Below are 17,908 nucleotides of genomic sequence, written 5' to 3' on the forward strand. Positions count from 1 at the left end.
AGCAGAAGTGGAAACTGCAATAAAACATGCAGTGTGGCATGTTCATGTTTACTGTGCCGGTCATTCATTCATGCCCTCCTCCAAAAGAGCACCTGCTTTCCATGCAGAAGGTCCCAAATTCAACCCCCAGCATCTCCAGGTGGGGTTGGGAATATCCCCTGCCTGAAATCTTGAAAAGCTGCTGCCTGTCATTCTAGACAACACTGACCTAGATGGACCAGTCTGTCATATTCCATGATCACTGAGCACACTCCATGTTGAGTTGTTTTCTGAGAGTTCTCTTCCCTCTGCCTCCCCCATTTAGGGTTTTTACTTCCTAAAGATTTCCGATACAGTGGTACCATGGGTTACAGATGCTTCAGGTTACAGACTCTGCTAACCCAGAAATAGTACATCGGGTTAAGAACTTTGCTTCAGGATGAGAACAGAAATCGTGCTCCAGTGGCCCAGTGGCAGCGGGAGGCCCCATTAACTAAAGTGGTGCTTCAGGTTAAGAACAGTTTCAGGTTAAGAATGGACCTCTGGAACGAATTAAGTTCTTAACCCAAGGTACCACTGTACTTCTGCATGTGAGGGTTTTTTATTTGTTTGTTTTAATATCATTTGAAGTTGTGTGTGTTACCCCCTCCCTTCCAAAAACCAGACTGGGTTTCCCACAAGTCAGATGATACCTGCCTCTTTTGTAGTGATGGGAAAGACTCCAATTCACATCATCCCCAGCCTGTGTTTGGCCAACTGTCAGGATGATGGGAGTTGTAGTCTAAGAAAATCTGGAAGGTCACAGGCTCCCCATCCCTATTCTCTGTCCTTATTCAGCAGCGGCAGAGATTTTAGAATAGGGTCTCTAGCTGTAGCATTATGAATTCTGCTTCTGGCACAAATATTCATTGTCCTGCTTGTACTCTGTTCATTGGTTACTTGGGATTTTCCTAGCTTTATTTGTCTGCCAGCCTTGGAGATTACCATTATTACCATTTTGTCATCCCTTCCAATAATAGCTGAACAATTATTTACTTATGGAACACATTCTGTATCTGGTGCACATTTTTCACATCAGCAAAGAGAGGTGGAGTGGATAGGAAATTGTTTAAGCACACGCATACCTTGAATTTCTTGAATAATCCCTGCAATCAGACTTTTCAGATGCAGCGTGGACATTATTCCAGTTGCCAGGGTGATGGTGGTTTCATTTTGCCCTGGTTTCTATACTTCATTCCCTAGAATAAAGACAGTCTAAATTCTTTTCTGGCTAGTGGCTTCATTCATTAATTAAAAACCCTGACACTTGGGAGCAAGTTAGTTTCCCACAAAATGATCGGAGAGGACAGTGCTTAAACATTATGCCTCTTATGCTTTTAGAGTACAGCTACCATCAACCTCATAGGGGACAAGGGTGGCGCTGTGGTCTAAACCACTGAGCCTTGGGCTTGCCGATCGGAAGGTCGATGGTTCAAATCCCTGCGACGGGGTGAGCTCCCATTGCTCGGTCCCAGCTCCTGCCCACCTAGCAGTTTGAAAGCACGTCAGTGCAAGTAGATAAATAGGTACCGCTCTGGCGGGAAGGTAAACAGCATTTCCGTGTGCTGCTCTGGTTTCACCAGAAGAGGCTTAGTCATGCTGGCCACATGACCCGGAAAAACTGTCTGTGGACAAACGTTAGCTCCCTCGGCCAGTAAAGCAAGATGAGCACCGCAACCCCAGAGTCAGTCACGACTGGACTTAACTGTCAGGGTCCTTTACCTTTACCATCAACCCTGGGTGGAATGGCCAATGGACAGGAATGATGGGAGTTGTAATCCAACAACACCTGGAGGGCTACCATTTGAGTCTCCCGCTCCTGATATTCTGTTTTAGGGATGGAAGAGAAATTCAGTTTTCATTCAAAGGTGAATCTACCTAATTGGTACTTTCTGGAACAATTTTTTAAAAAGCAAAGCACAATCCTCCTTCAAAATTCACAGTTCTCTGAATTTCTCAAAGAAGTTCTCCAGCCAAGTACTGTGCACAAAAAACCCCAGCATACACTCAGTTCAAGTGCCAATAAAAATACAGATAGCAGCAAACATTACATACAAAAATGCATTCTTCCAGGGGAAACTGTTTTACAAAAAAAATATGCATACTGAGCATAATTGCAATCACATGTGAAAATTGAGAGAAATTTGCACTAAAGTACTGATGAATTTTCATGTGGACTTAAAAAACAACAAAAATAAACCTAGCATTGTGGAGAATGAATTTAAGACTAGAAAACTGGAAACCTGGCATATTCAGTCATCTCATCTCAGTTTCCAATATGTGCCTCAGCTTCCGGGAAGCTCCAGGCTTATTCCTCAGCCTCACGCCAAGAGTAGAAGCTACCATCCTTCTCTTCTTTAAAAGACCAGGCCCTTGACACATTGAAGCTCTGTTCCTCATAATGAGGGAGAAGAGAAAGCGAAGGAGGCACACAGAGCTGTTCATCCATTCTGTGTTGCTTTTTCCTGAAGGGCTGGGCTTCAGTGAAGTCTATTTTCAAACGCCAGCTTTGCCTCATGAGGGGATGAGAAGAGGGATATGCTTTCTCACGAGAACAAGAAGAGAGAGCTGCCATTCCCCTCCATATACTGCTGCAGTCGAGTTCCAGAGGTTTCCAGCAAAGGAGAAACCCCAGCCTGTTTATTCTGGATGTGAACCTGTGGAGGCTCAGAACCCCTCACTGCAGTTAATGTCAGCAGCCATCTTAGACACACCCACAAAAGGCTCCTCCTCCTCCTCACACGCTATTAGGAGGGCCCTCTCGTACCTTCTGCTGCATGTCACCCCAATCCCTGAATGGTGAGAGATTTCAGGGGTTCCAGGCTTTTGCCCATGGTTCATGTTTCCTTTGGAAATGAGGCACAATGGAGGCTGTGGTGTCTTTAGGATAGATGGTTTATTTACACATACATACAACCAGAGCCTATGATGGAAGAAGAAGAAGAAGAAGAGTTTGGATTTGATATTCCACCTTTCACTCCCTTTAAGGAGTCTCAAAGCAGCTAACATTCTCCATTCCCTTCCTCCCCCACAACAAACACTCTGTGAGGTGAGTGGGGCTGAGAGACTTCAGAGAAGTGTGACTGGCCCAAGGTCACCCAGCAGCTGCATGTGGAGGAGCGGAGACACGAACCCGGTTCCCCAGATTACGAGACTACCGCTCTTAACCACTACACCACACTGGCTCTCTGGAGGGGCTCACAGCAATAACACCCCAATGGGTCTCCTTGGATTCAAACATACATCAAATATTGCTCTTTCTCTCTGTCTTCTCACAGTTTGCTCCTTTACATCTGACCCAAAGCACTGCAACTCAGCTCTAAACTCGGGCTTCATACTTCAAATTATTCACAAGCAGGGGCCCCGCCCATTTGCTCTGATTCAGTGCTTGCTTATTTAATTAATTTATACACCACACCTTTGGCATGATGATTAGACTCCGTTTTGCTGCTGGGTTTAGGAACAATAACCTGTCTAAATAGGTACAATTTTTTTTTTTGCTTTTTGTGGCTTGAAACCCCCACAAAACTCCATATATATGACTGTGCTTTGTCTTTTGCAAGCACCAGGCTCCCATGTCTCACTTTGGTAACCTTCAAAGACAGATTATGGTAAGGGATTCTTATGTTTAAAAGTGGGGGAATGGGCTGCTGCTTCCATGTGCTTCCATGGCCTTAGAGTCATAGAATCATAGAATTGTAGAGTTGGAAGGGACCACAAGCGTCATCTAGTCTAGCCCCCTGCAATGGAGGAATCTTTTGTCCAACATGGGACTCGAACTCACAACCTTGAGATTATGGGTCTCATGTTCTATTGACTACCAAGGCCTTGGAACTTGACAGCCGTCAAATACTCTCTGCATTTTGGCCAGCAACAAGCGGAACTGGAGGACAGTTATAGTTTCCACTTCATTTTTTAAAGGAAACCTCCAGAGTGCTAATTCCCCTTTCTCTGGAAATAGTTATCAAAAGTTGCCTGTCAGCAAAAAGGATCCAAGTACGACAAGTTCTCACATCCAGATGAGATAGTAAGCAAAGGCCAAAAATCATTTGCTCTCTGCCCTATTATTTCCCAGGAATCTCCACTGACTAACTGCTCTCTCGGGGAGTCAAGAACACCTGCAGCACAGCACAGTTGAAGAATGTATTTGCTTGATAAAATGTGGAATAAAGAACGAGAATTGCCAGCAGTTCCCTTGCTAAGGTCCAGCCCACCTCACCCAGAACTCATGTCTTCTGATGCCAGTAGCATAGGATGCATGGCTAAAGTAACATGGTGATGACAGAAAGGCTCTCTGCACGTGCTCAGACACTGCGAAAAATTCAAAATGATGGCTGCATGGTGTTAATCAGCTGTGGCTACAGTTAGAAGAACACTGCCTGCCAAATATGCCAAAGGCTTAAAGGCCATGGGTCTATTTGTTCAAACCAGGGATGGGAACTTGGAGCTTTCTAGATATCATTGGACTCCAATTCTTCCCCAGCCAGCATGGCAATGAACAGGGATGATGGGAACTGTAATCCAACCACATCTTCCCTTCTTGTGTGACACCTTTTCTCAGGACAAAAAAATTTTTTTCCTTCCAGTAGCACCTTAAAGACCAACTAAGTTAGTTCTTGGTATGAGCTTTCGTGTGCATGCACACTTCTTCAGTGTATCTGAAGAAGTGTGCATGCACACGAAAGCTCATACCAAGAACTAACTTAGTTGGTCTTTAAGGTGCTACTGGAAGGGGAAAAATTTTTTTTTGTTTTGACTATGGCAGACCAACACGGCTACCTATCTGTAACCTTTTCTCAGGGTTATGGCTCTGCCATCACCTGTTTTTGGTTTTTTATGGCATCTCTCTCAGCCAATCTCCTGAGGAAGCTGGCGCGACTTATTTTCTAGCCCTTGTGAAATCCATTGATCAAACCCCGCATTTACTGCTTTCAGAAATTATGGGGAGAACCTGGCACCCAGGAATTTTAAGGGATCTTTTTTACCCTTTGCAAACCCATAAGAGAACATTGCGGGACAAGGCAGGGGAGATTGTAGTAAAACCTAATGTTGTTGGCAACGGATCACTCTTTTGAATTATAGTAAATGATGTGACCTCTTCATGGATCTCTGCCTTGTCATGGCGAAGGGGCTTGAATGGAGAAGCTATGAGCTATGCCGTGCAGGGCCACCAAAGACGGACAGGTCATAGTGGAGAGTTTTGACTACACGTGATCCACCTGGAGCAGGAACCGGCAAGCCACTCCAGTATCCCTGCCAAGAAAACTCCATGGACAAAAACAACAGGCATAGAAAAGTTATGGCGCTGGAAGATGAACCCTTCAGGTCGGAAGGCATCCAACATGCTACTGAGGAAGAGTGGAGGACAAGTACAAGTAGATTAAGAGCTGCTGAAGCGGCTGGGCCACAGCCAAAAGGTCACTCAGTTGCGGATATTCCTGGAAGTGAAAGGAAAGTCCAATGCTGTAAAGAAAAAAATTGCATAGGGGACGACAGAGGACGAGATGGTTGGACAGTGTTCTCGAAGCTACTAACATGAGTTTGACCAAACTGTGGGAGGCAGTGGAAGACAGGAGTGCCTGGCGTGCTCTGGTTCATGGGGTCACGAAGAGTCAGACATGACTAAATGACAACAAAAATGATGCGAGGTAGTCTGTGGCCTCAGGATAAAATTTTGGGGGTGACAGGCAGTGACTAGTAGGGTGAGGTGGGGTCAGTGATGACATGGTTGGTGAGTAAAATGAGACATGAAAGTAATATACAAATGGGAAGGCAAAATAAAATAACTAAGGAAGACAATAGGTAGGACAAAAGTATAAAAGATCCTTTAACAATGTAAACAACACAACACACATATCCCAATTCTTTTTTATTAAAAAATAACAGTAACAATAACAAAAAAGAACATCCCAGAACATTTTAGCTATCAAAAGACACCAAGAATGTGTGGTCCTTTCAAGTTGAGTGGAGCAATCAGTCTTTAGAGGAGGAGAAAGATTGCAGGAAGGTGTGAATACTGGGGGAAGTGTAAGGTAAGTACTTTGTTTTTCTGAGAACAATGACAACGCAAGACTCTGGGCACAGAAAAATACCACCTATGGAGTTGGCAGCCAAGAATGAATGATTAACATTAGTCGAACTTAAGTTGCACTTTCAATCATGAAAGGAGTTTTGGGGACGAATAAAGGTCAAGGTCCATTGCAGTAATTTCACAATAAACTAGTTGGGGTTTGGTTGTAAGGTATTTGGCAAAGTGAATGATTTAGCAAGCCAATTTTGCACAAGGTGATTTCGAAAGCCAACGAATTCTAAAATTTCAAGAGCTCAATCCCTACTCCCATCAGCCCTAGCAAAGCATGGCCAGTGGCCAAGGGTGACAAGAGTTTAGAGTTCAAAAAGTGAAATTCCGGACACAAAAGTTGTCGAGCTTTTTTCCTACTGCTTCCAACTGCAAGCTTGTAAAGGGCTTGTAATTCTGCAACATCTTGAGGGTACCAGCTTGATGTTATGCTTAACCACAGCTTTGGCCTTCAGGGGCAGCAACGTGGGGGATCCTCGCTCAACACAACTAGAAATGTGTCTGAGATGAGTTGGACCTGCTCCCCATTCTCAGACTCTGAGCTCCATCCCTTTCTGGTGTCACCTGGCTGGGCGGACGTGGGGGGAAAGCAAAAATCACTGGCATCTATTCTTCTGCCCCACCCCCACCCCACCTGAGGTTTGTATGAATTTAAAGGATCCGCCCAAATCCCTGGCTGCTGGTCTTTAATCTCTTCATAATAAATTGCAGTTTCTTAATAAAACGGCAGTTTTCTGAAATCATTACCACATCCTGGATGAATTCCTCTTAAACTTGCCTCATCTCCTTTAGCTATTCCCTAAAATGGTATCAAACATTTAAAAAGGAAAAAGAAACAACAATTGCAGAGCCTCTGTGCTGAAATAAGTAATTTCTCATTAAAATGGAAATTCTATTTTAAGCGCAATGACCTAGGGTTAACCCCGGTATTGGAAATCCTATTAGACTACAGAAATCCCTATTAGTTCATTTCAATTTTCCTGGCTCTTGAGGGACAAAGGACTCGGATCCAGATCTCGTTTTCTACTAAAAACTTTACAGAATTGTAGAACTGTAGAGTTGGAAGAGACACCAAGGGTCATCTAGTCCAACCCCCTGCTAGCCAGTAATATCACTCATATCCATAGGATGCACAGACAAAGCAAGGAGCACTGGTGCAGCAGGGGCAGGACATGGCTAGGCGAGTGGAGGCACTGATCCAACAGCTGACATGCCCCCTGCATTCCTGTTATAAATGAGTGGGGCAAATGGGGCTTTAGCAGGGAGGCAGCTTTGGATTGAGCAAGCAAATGAAAACCCACATGGGGGTTGGGGTTGAGTTCATGCCGACACTGGCATTTCCATGCCCCAGGCAATGGAGGGGATGGCCATGCTGGCTTAGAATTAGACTGGGCATCCATCATCTCCTCAGTGGGCAGAGGTCAATGCCATACCCTCTAATGTTTCTGTGGTGAAAATAGGGACGTCCCATTCCACAATGATAATTTTCCTGTTTATACCCCGCTCATCTGACTGGGTTGCCCCAGACACTCTGGGCAGCTTTCAACATATATAAAAACATAATAAAACATTAAACAGAAAACCCCCCTTCCCTATACAGGATTGCCTTCAGTTGGCTCAGGGGTTGGATAACTCCATAACCTCCAGCATCTCTCCAATGAAAATAGGGACATCCTAAGGAAAAGTGGGACATTCCGGGTTCAAATCAGAAACCAGGGTGGCTTCTCTAAATCAGGGACATCCCTGGAAAATAGGGGCACTTGGAGGGTCTGCGATGCAGATGAAGGCTCTGGTGGTGGAACAGGCCAGACTGGCAAACAGCTACAGCTCTCTCACTTAATGAAAAACAGGAGCAGAAATTACGGCTTAGCCCAAGTTGGCTAAGGGAGTGGTGTTGCAGTCCGATACGGCCACAGCAAGTCAGGGTGGCCTCTTGACTTCAGCACAGCCAGGGAACACATCACTTCCTCCTCTACTGGCCATCCTGGCTGCTGGGGCTTGTCCATGGTTGTAGCTCATAGCAGGTGAGCCAGAGGGCAGGGTTTTGGAATAAGACCAGAAGGAAACAAGATGCACTCTCTGGTTATACAAGCCCAGGCCTCAGTTGTTGCTGGGTTCCAGAGGGGCTGGTCGATTCAGGATACACACCCAGTGCCTATGCTACAGCCTGCTAACAACTATAAACAACAACGTTGTGACCTGTTGAAATCCCGTTTAGTTGCCCTGTGGCTACGGCATCTTTATCATGCTTTCACCCAGGGGCGTAGCTAGCTGATCCAGCACTCGGAATCTGCCTGGTGGATGCAAGCCCCACGCTGTCATTTCGGGAAGAACGGGGCCCCGAGCCACCGCGTCACTCCCAGGAGACGCACATGGCTCAGATGCGCTGCAGGCCAGGCCCCACAGCAAGTGCCGCCCCCTGGGGTGTGCCATTTTGTTACCCCCTTAGGGATGACACCCGGGGTAGACCACACCCCCCACACCCCTTCCTACCCCCCGCCTCCACCCCACTGCATGTGGCTCCCCTGTACCCGGACCCACAGGTAGAGACTGCCTTTCATAAATAGGGACATGTACTAGGGAGGGAGAGGGAAAATAATTTGAATTTCACTTATTGATTTGAACAAAACACCCAACTCTTGGCTGTGGGTCTCTGGTCTAATAATGCATCTCAGCAGGCCCTTCCAATGAATACCACAATTTCTGCAAATTGGACCACAATGTCTCAAGTTTCGACATCTCACACTGAAGCAAAGAACTGAACCAAGCCACACAAATTAGAACTGGGTGTGTGCAGAAAGAAGAGAGAGATAAGATTTTGGGTGGAGGGCAGGATCAGCCAAAGTTCACAACTGAATTATATGTGCAACAATGGTTTCATATTCTCTATCCTACCATTATTTGACCTTTGTAGTGTCCCTATGGCTGCTTCTAAATTACTGAAGAACTTCCTCTACAGTTTGGTGGAACTGGACTTACTTAAGACACCTCGTCCCTATAAAAAGGGAACGAACGGTGAAGAGATAGAGGGGTGGGTGGGCAGAACCCTCCTTTTCTCTCCTTCGCTGTGCCGCAACAGGTCTACTGAAGGGCTGAAGGTAAGATATTGCTTTGGGTTCTTTTTGTCAACCACCTCTCCTGAATGAAGCCAACCAAGGCCATACCTGAGCTAAGGGACCTTTTCTGGTCGCCACCATTAACCATAATGATGGTGACCAGAAGGTAATTTTAAATTCATTTTTAAAATAACAACAACAACAGCAACAACACTGTAGAGTTCTTTCACTGCAACAATATAGTGCTTGCTTCTTTGCTTCATTATTTTTAAAGACTTCTGCCGCTCTACTTCCTGAGCAAGTCAACGATGATACTACTTCAACATACCAAAACAATATTTCGAAACGCAATCCCAAAATTCAGAAATGTGGAACCTTCTCCAGCTTGAGTGTCATATTCGCTCACAGGCAACTTTCCAGGAGCTGCATATCAGTGGTGGATGAGGCTCATATCCAGGGCTTATTATTCTGTATTTTATATTGGGTGTTTCTTTAAATGTTGTACGTTGCTTTGAACCCTAACTTGGGAGAAAGGTGAGATACAGTGGTACCTTGGGTTACAGACGCTTCAGGTTACAGACTCCGCTAACCCAGAAATAGTACCTCGGGTTAAGAACTTTGCTTCAGGATGAGAACAGAAATTGCGCGGCAGCAGCGGGAGGCCCCATTAGCTAAAGTGGTACCTAAGTTTAAAAACAGTTTCAGGTTAAGAACGGACCTCCAGAACAAATTAAATTTTTAACCCGAGGTACCACTGTATAAATATATAAAACGGACTAATAATAATAATAATAATAATAATAATAATAATAATAAATAATTGCTGCGTGAAGAGCCTCTCCTCTGCCATTAAACAGCTTTCCTGGGCCTGCCTACGTCTCCTCATGTTGCAAGGGGTGTGGTCACCTGCTGGCAGCCACACAAACTGTGCTGCATGATGACACCTTACATTTTCATGTATATAGGAAGATAATATGCAGCTCCCTGGTGGGGCCCTAGCAAATGGGCTGTGGGGACAGCATCGGATATCAGTCAGGCTCTCTCATCACCAATACTAGCCCCATGCCTTGTTGTAACCAATAATGTTATGGACTACATCTCCCTTTTGTACCACTGCACGTGTCACAATGCAACCCTCTTTGGTGCCAGCCCACACTGCAGAAAAAACATTCTCTGTCTGTATGCTAGTCCAGTGAAATCCAACAGTTTCCTTGTTATCAGGCCGTTGTTGCAGGGCCATTTATTTCAGAGCTAACGAAGCATGCAGACTAGTTAATTGCTCAGTCCTGGGAAAACATTACTACATTTCACTAGCCTAATAAAACTCACTCTTCCTTTCCTCCACGACCGCCACAAGCACAGATTTCCATCTCCAGTTGCGTCTTTGGCAGTGTGCCACATCATGTAAACCTATGCATTCTGGGGGGTGGCCAGGCCCAGAGAGCCGCAGATATGAAACTAGAGACAGGAAGAAGAATTGAGCTTGGGAATACTGAGCAACCTTGCAGCGATTCACATCAGGGCTCTCCCTATCATGGCCATACTGCTAACTGTCCTGATTTGACTGGGACACCCCAGAATTACAGAAGCCATATTGACTTCTGATTGGATCCTGGGATGTCCCATTTTGCCGATTATTACAATAAACTGTCATGAAATTCTACTCCTATTGAGTAGGGGAGATTCCAACGCATAGTTAGCAGGGTAAAAACTTAAAACACATTGCAGGATTCCTCCCAAAATAGACCAGAGGTGATTAATATTTCATCCAGCAGAGCTTTACTGCTGCTGAGGCAAATGAGTGTAATGGTCACAGATCCAATACATTCAGGATTGGCACCGTCCATAAGAAATCCAGTTGCAACAGACTTAACTTAAATTTACAATAACTTATAGTAAGACTAAAACCATAACATGAAGCATACTATGTACAGAACACCACACCAGAAGGAAAGAGAGATAGACAGTGAAACCCAGGCTCCTTCTGGTCTTATTATTATAGCCAGCATGACCTTGACAGAAAGAGATAACAGAACCAGTTTAAGCCAGCTGTACTCAGCTTCTCTGAAGCAATAACCCAACCATCATGAAGCGTCTGCTTGTTTCTAGGCAGAATAGAAACTTACGTGTCAGCACCAGTTTCTTTCACACATAGAAGCTCCCAGAACCCTTTTGAATAAATTAGAATAGGAAAGATCTCTACACATCAGATCAATACTTTCTGTATCAAGAAATGCAGACTGACATAAACAAATACATATTTCTTTACTGCCAAGAGCTTTGGGGGGGGGGTTTACCAGTGTTAGGTAAAAGGAGATGTTTGAACCAGATGGTCAGAGCCAGGGTAGGTGGGTGGGGACTGAATTATACCCTGAATCATAATATCTGAACTACTTTATTTTGCTGTCTTGCAGCCATGGCAAGGAAACAGCTACTGCTTTGGACCTGGTTGGCACTCCTATGTGGTGAGTTTGGAATTAACTATGAACTTGCAGGTTGACCCATCTAGACAGAAACTCCTTCCAGTTTTGTACCTGGTCACAACTCTCTCCCAAAGAACAATTGAACTGCATACCTTACGCCTCACAGAGGTACAAGTCCCAGCACTCTTAGAATATATAAATGACAGTTCCCAGGATTCTTTGGGGAAAGCCATAACTAACAGTAGTACAGTGGTACCTTGAGTTACAAATGCCTTAGATTGCAAATGCTTCAGGTTACAAACTCCGCTAACCTGGAAGAGTTGCCTTGAGTTGAGAACTTTGCCCCAGAATGAGAACAGAAATTGTGTGCTGGTGGCACAGCGGCAGCAAGAGGCCCCATTAGCAAAAGCACATCTCTAGTTAAGAAGAGTTTCAGGTTAAGAACGGACCTCCGGAACGAATTAAGTTCGTAACTAGAGGTACCACTGTATAAGGGTACTACAGATGCATGGTGTGGGTGTGACCTCTGTGGGGCAATTAGAGATATTGGCAGAACAGTAACTCGCTCAGAGCCTAGCAAATTCCCCTTGACAAAAGCATACAGTGCACGGTGATGGATATCTGGCACAGAGCCCAATATCCTGTTTGTTGTGGGGAAAAACATGCCCTTCCCCTGCAGTGGTGGGGAGCCTATGGTCGATGATGCTCAGCTCCCAGACCCTGTGATCATCATCTGAGGCCCTTCTTCATGGGCCACCTCCTCCATGAGAGGTCCAGAGGGTGGGAACAGTAATAATGATCAGCCCCAGACAACACAGCCAATATTCATGGATGATAGTGGTAGTCCATTAGAATCTGGAGTTCACCAGTTCTTCATCCCTGCAGCCAAGTATTTACAAAGTATAACTCTGCAGTGTGTCTTTTCTCAGGTCACTTAACACTCTGCTATGAACACCAAGCTTTAACAGATAAAAGAGGCAGCAATTATTCATCTGTTAAGGCTTGTTGTTTGTAGCAGAGTGTTGAACATTTCAGGGTTCAAGTCATCTTCCATACTTCCATCATCTTCCAGACTGATGTTTTAATGTATTTTTAATCGTTTGTTGGAATCCACCCAGAGTGGTGTATAAATAATAAATAATAATAATAATAATAATAATTATTATTATTATTATTATTATTATTATTATTATTATTATTTCATTCCCATATGACATTTTTTTAAAACCCTCAGTTTTTCAATAAAGCAATTATCTCTTTGCCTCCCTTTCCTGGCCCTGATTATATCTTTAAATTTTGCCATCTTTATTAAATCCCAAAATTTAATCATCCAGGTTTCTAATTCAGATGCTTAGAAATCACTTTGCTTGCAGTAGTTTGTGTAGAGAGCTGCATAAAATGCTCTGTTTGGACGGAGCTGCCCAGAGTGGCTGGGGAAATCCAGCCAGATGGGTGGGGTATAAATAAATCATCATCATCACCACCCCCCCCATGTTTAGGTCATGCATGTGAGCTGCTATTAAAAGATTAATACCCATTTTGTTTAGCTTCCTGAAATGCCATGTCCTTGATATAACCAAGTAGGATTATTAAAGGATTCCTTTAATTAATAATTTTGATTCCATTATCACAATTGTCCTGTCCTACAAGAATATAGTCAGAGAAGTACACAATATTTCAAATGCTACAACACCATGTGATTATGGCACCGTATTGAGCTGTATTGAACTTTGTGCAGCTTTACATGTTTAGCAACCATCTGAAACCTCACAAATTAAAAGCACACAAGGTGGAGAGCTTAAAAGACCTTTCTGTGTTGGGTTTTCCCAGTGCGGAAAGAGCTTTTAAGTTTTCCACATTGTTTACCGGGCTCTGGGAGGCTCCTGGAAGATCTTGTGGGGCTATCCAAGATCTTGTGAGAACCTCCGAGAGCCCAATAAACAACTTGAAGAGCTCAGAAACTATCTGCTCTACATGGGGGGCAAGGCTCAGTCGGTGCACTGTTCTGGAAAGGTAAGATTTCTCATGAAGAGTTGGTTCTGAGGATTGTTCTGACTATACAGAATTTCAGCTTTATGCACTATCTCCAGAACGTAATCCCTGCGCAAGCTACAAGTTAATTGCACTTTGTTAATTATGCCTTTCAGGGTATTGTGGAGCAAGTTCCTGTGGGGAGGAATTTGTCACAGCCTTCCTTCAGAACTTCTTGGAAAGTCAACCCAATCCTAAGTTTGAGTTGCTTATCACTGGATATCATCCTGCAACAACCGTCACGGTCACAGCGAACAAGTCTACATTCAATAAAAAGGTTTCTGTCAATAAGCAGACAGTGTCAGTTGAGGTCCCAACCTCTTTGGAGATGAAGGGGACTGAAATCTTTGATGGAGCTGTGTGGATTCAAGCTGACAAAGAGATCTCAGTTGTTTCCCACAATTACAGGAGCTCCACAAGTGCTACCACAATTGTGTACCCAACTCATGAGTTGGGCACATCATATTATGTGGTAACACCAGTGGGGGATATGGCAAGCACTTTCAAGGAATTTGCAGTTGTAGCCTATGAATTCCCCACTCAAGTCACTATTCACCTGAAAGGGGCTGTGACATTCCAAGGGAAGGTTTATGCTGCAGGGAGCAGGCTTGTTGCTGACCTCAAAGCCTTCCAAGCAATCCAGCTGCAAAGCTCAGCTGATTTGTCTGGCACCAAGGTTGAATCAGTTGCGCCCGTGGCTGTTTTGAGTGGGCACAGCTGTGCCAAGCAGTTCTCATCTTGCGACCATGTTGCTGAGCAGCTCTTGCCTGTTTCTAGCTGGGGCACCACCTTCATAGTTCCCCCAGTGCCCTTCCAAACTCAGACTGACATTGTGTATGTCGTCGCTTCCCAAGATAACACTTTGATCCAATACCAGTCTGGGGCTACTCCAAGCTCCCGCCGCGCGGTGGCTGGGGAAGTCATCCAGTTTCAAATGCAGCCATCTCAGTCCTATTTCTTCTCTGCCAATGCAGGAATCCAGGTCCTTTTCTTCTTTGCTGGTAACAGCAAGAACTACGACCCTTTCCTCATCAATGTTCCTGCTCTAAAAAGCTATTGCATGTCATATCACATTGATGGGATTAAGGCATTTGATAATTTTGCTGTCATCGTAGCAAAAACCTTAGATTCAAATGGGATCACATTAGAGAAGAGAGCCATTACAGATGCCAAGTGGACACGCATCCCTGGAACAGAGTATTCTTTCAGTCAACTTAGCTTGGGCAAAGAAGCCAGTGCCCTCTCTGTAGAGCATCCCAGCGCTCCTTTTGGGCTCTTCATCCTTGGAGGTGCATCTGCCGATGGCTATGGCTCTGTGGCCCTTTGCTCTTGTGGTAAGTATCCTAAGTTGCACATATAATTTGTGCTATGAATGAGTAGTTTGATTATCTTCTCTGTACTTGAGAACAGAATGTGCTCATTTTTTTTCCCCAAAGAGAAAGGAACATGACTATAGGCAAATTTACTGTATAAATCAGGAATAGAGACCCGGTGGCTCTCTGGATGCTGTTCAACTCCCATGATCTCCAGTCAACATGACCCGTAGTGAGGGATGATGGGAATTGTAGTCCAGCAACATCTCGCAAGGCACAGGTTCCTCATTGCTGATATAGGTGGTTGTAGGAGTAGCAGCAGGAAAAGTTGCTCTTATTGATCTTTATGGCTATTTCCATGTTGCAGCAGAAGAGGAATTGAGTTACATGGGCAAGGAAGGCAAAGGGAGGGTATATTAGCACATCTGCATAGAAGACTTCCTCCAAGCAGCTCAGGAAGATGCATATGAGGCTATGTTTGGGAGGTAAAAGGTAAAGGTAAAGGGACCCCTGACCATTAGGTCCAGTCATGGCCGACTCTGGGGTTGCAGCACTCATCTCGCTTTACTGGCCGAGGGAGCTGGTGTACAGCTTCCGGGTCATATGGCCAGCATGACTAAGCCACTTCTGGCAAACCAGAGCAGTGCACGGAAACGCCGTTTACCTTCCCTCCGGAGCGGTACCTATTTATCTACTTGCACTTTGACGTGCTTTCAAACTGCTAGGTTGGCAGGAGCAGGGACCGAGCAACGGGAGCTCACCCCGTCACGGGGATTCGAACCACCAGCCTTCTGATCGGCAAGCCCTAGGCTCTGTGGTTTAACCCACAGCGCCACCCGTGTTAGGCTAAAAGAATTCAGAGCACTGTTGAGGACTATCTTTTAATAGTTTGATCTTGCACTGTTAACTGGGATCTTCTCTCTTTTGACAGCAAAATCCTGTCCTGAGAACAGCCATTATGAAGCCTGTGGGTCTCCATGCCCGGCCACCTGCAGTGACACAGTTGGGCCCAAGGACTGTTCCTCGTTGCCTTGTGTGGGGGGCTGCCAATGCAATAAGGGCTTTGTGCTGGATGAAGGGGAATGCATTCCCACTACGGTCTGTGGGTGTGTGTTCGAGGGGGACGCCTTCTCCCCTGGTGAGCAGTTCTGGGCAGACAAGACATGCACAAAGCGCTGCGTCTGTGATGCAAAAACCAGAGATGTGAGGTGTTGGGCAACAAGCTGCAGAAGCTGGGAGCGGTGTGAGGTGCAGAATGGAGTCCAGGACTGTTACCCTTTCATTCAGCCTCCCCCCAGCAATCCTGCCCCCACAACCCCCAGTTTCACTACCACCACCATGCCCCCTACTAGGAATGCCACCTGCTCTGCTTTCGGTGGCCCCCACTACATTAGCTTTGATGGCCAGAAGTTTGACTTCATAGGCACCTGCGTGTATCAGTTTGCTGCGCTGTGTGAGAAGCGGAGGGGCCTGGCTGACTTCCAGGTGCTCGTCCAAAATGACCATCGAGGCAGCCAGTCTGTGTCCTTTATCCGGCTTGTAGAAGTGAAGGTTGATGGGGCATCCATTGTGATCAGCAGAGACAACCCTGCAAAAGTCATTGTGAGTTTTGTTGAATAGTTTGTTTAAAGGTTAGGGTTTGTTATTGTTTCACAGGATGTGTGCCACTTTAAAAGCCAGGGTGCATATCCTGACCTAGTTTTTACAGCTGGGTAGCAGGTGCTGATAAGTCACTGTAATCAGCTGTGTCAGCAATTGTGAATGATATATAATGTGCAGTATGTAAATATATTTTCCAGCAGTATTTTTTTTTTAATGAAGTATTACGTTGGACAAAAAAATCCTGCATTGTAGGGGGATGGACTATAAGAGTTGAATTTTTCCTACCCCAAATGATAAGTTTTGCTGTTGACCTCTGTGCGCTGGAGTAGCCTTGGTTAGCCTTATGCCTTCCAGATGGTATTGATCTCCCAAGGATCAGAGGTGATAGGAGTTAGGAATGCATAAAGCTAAGCAAAGCTGCCACAGATACATCAAGTATCACAGAATCATAGAGTTGGAAGGGACTCCATGGATCATCTAGCCCAGCGGTTCTCAACCTGTGGGTCCCCAGATGTTGTTGGACTACAACTCCCATCATCCCTGACCACTGGTCATGCTGTCTAGGAATGATGGGAGTTGTAGTCCAACAACATCTGGGGACCCACAGGTTGAGAAACACTGATCTAGCCCAACTCCCTGCAGTGCAGGAATATGCACCCATACGGGGATCAAACCAGTGACCTTGGCATTATCAGTACCACGCTCTAACCAACTGAGCTAACTGGCAAGGCCATTACAAAGGCACTTCTGAAATGTTCCCCTTTTAAAATGGGCTCTAGGTGAATGGATTGCTGACCAACCTGCCCTTCAGCCTCGGCAACGGCAGAATCTCCATTTACAAGAGAGGGCAAGAGGCAGTGGTCCAGACAGACTTCAAGATGACCATCACCTTTGACTGGCAAAGCCGTGCCACTGTGACTGTGCCCAGCAGCTACGATGGCGCCCTGTGTGGTCTCTGTGGGAACTTCAATGGCAACAAGCAGGATGATCTGACCATGAAAGATGGCACAGTGGCTCCAAGCCCACCAGCCTTTGGTCAGAGCTGGAAAGTGCGGGAGGTGCCAGGCTGCAGTGAGGGGGGCAAGGGAGAGTGCCCTGCACGGCTGACCATCGAGAAGCGTCAACGGAGCCTCAACAAAGAGTGTGGGCTCATCCTAGCCAAGAGCGGCCCCTTCAGAGAATGTCACAGCAAAGTGGATCCAGAAGGATACTTCCAAGATTGTGTATACAATTATTGCTTCTTTGATGGCCAACAAGCTGTGATCTGCCAGGTCATTGCCAGCTATGCTTCAGCGTGCCAGGCAGCTGGGGTGACCCTCTATCCTTGGAGATCGGACACCTTCTGCAGTAAGTGCCCAGAGCTGTTTTTTAAAATTCCTCAGATCT

General features: G+C 45.5%; 1 protein-coding gene across 1 annotated transcript in view; it reads left to right on the top strand.

Moving 5' to 3' along the window:
* Positions 1-9,122: 9,122 nt before the first annotated feature.
* LOC310768532 (IgGFc-binding protein-like) overlaps positions 9,123-17,908 on the top strand; it is a 32,400-nt gene continuing 23,614 nt past the window's right edge. The window contains exons 1-5 of the mRNA XM_083626683.1: positions 9,123-9,195; positions 11,568-11,618; positions 13,724-14,941; positions 15,852-16,522; positions 17,302-17,869. Of these exons, the coding sequence (XP_083482809.1) occupies positions 11,570-11,618; positions 13,724-14,941; positions 15,852-16,522; positions 17,302-17,869 (2,506 nt within the window). The 5' untranslated portion in view covers positions 9,123-9,195; positions 11,568-11,569. The remainder of the gene's footprint in view (positions 9,196-11,567; positions 11,619-13,723; positions 14,942-15,851; positions 16,523-17,301; positions 17,870-17,908) is intronic.

The sequence above is a fragment of the Podarcis filfolensis genome (assembly GCF_964270895.1).
Source record: "Podarcis filfolensis genome assembly, chromosome: 8".
In the NCBI taxonomy this organism is placed as follows: Eukaryota; Metazoa; Chordata; class Lepidosauria; order Squamata; family Lacertidae; genus Podarcis; species Podarcis filfolensis.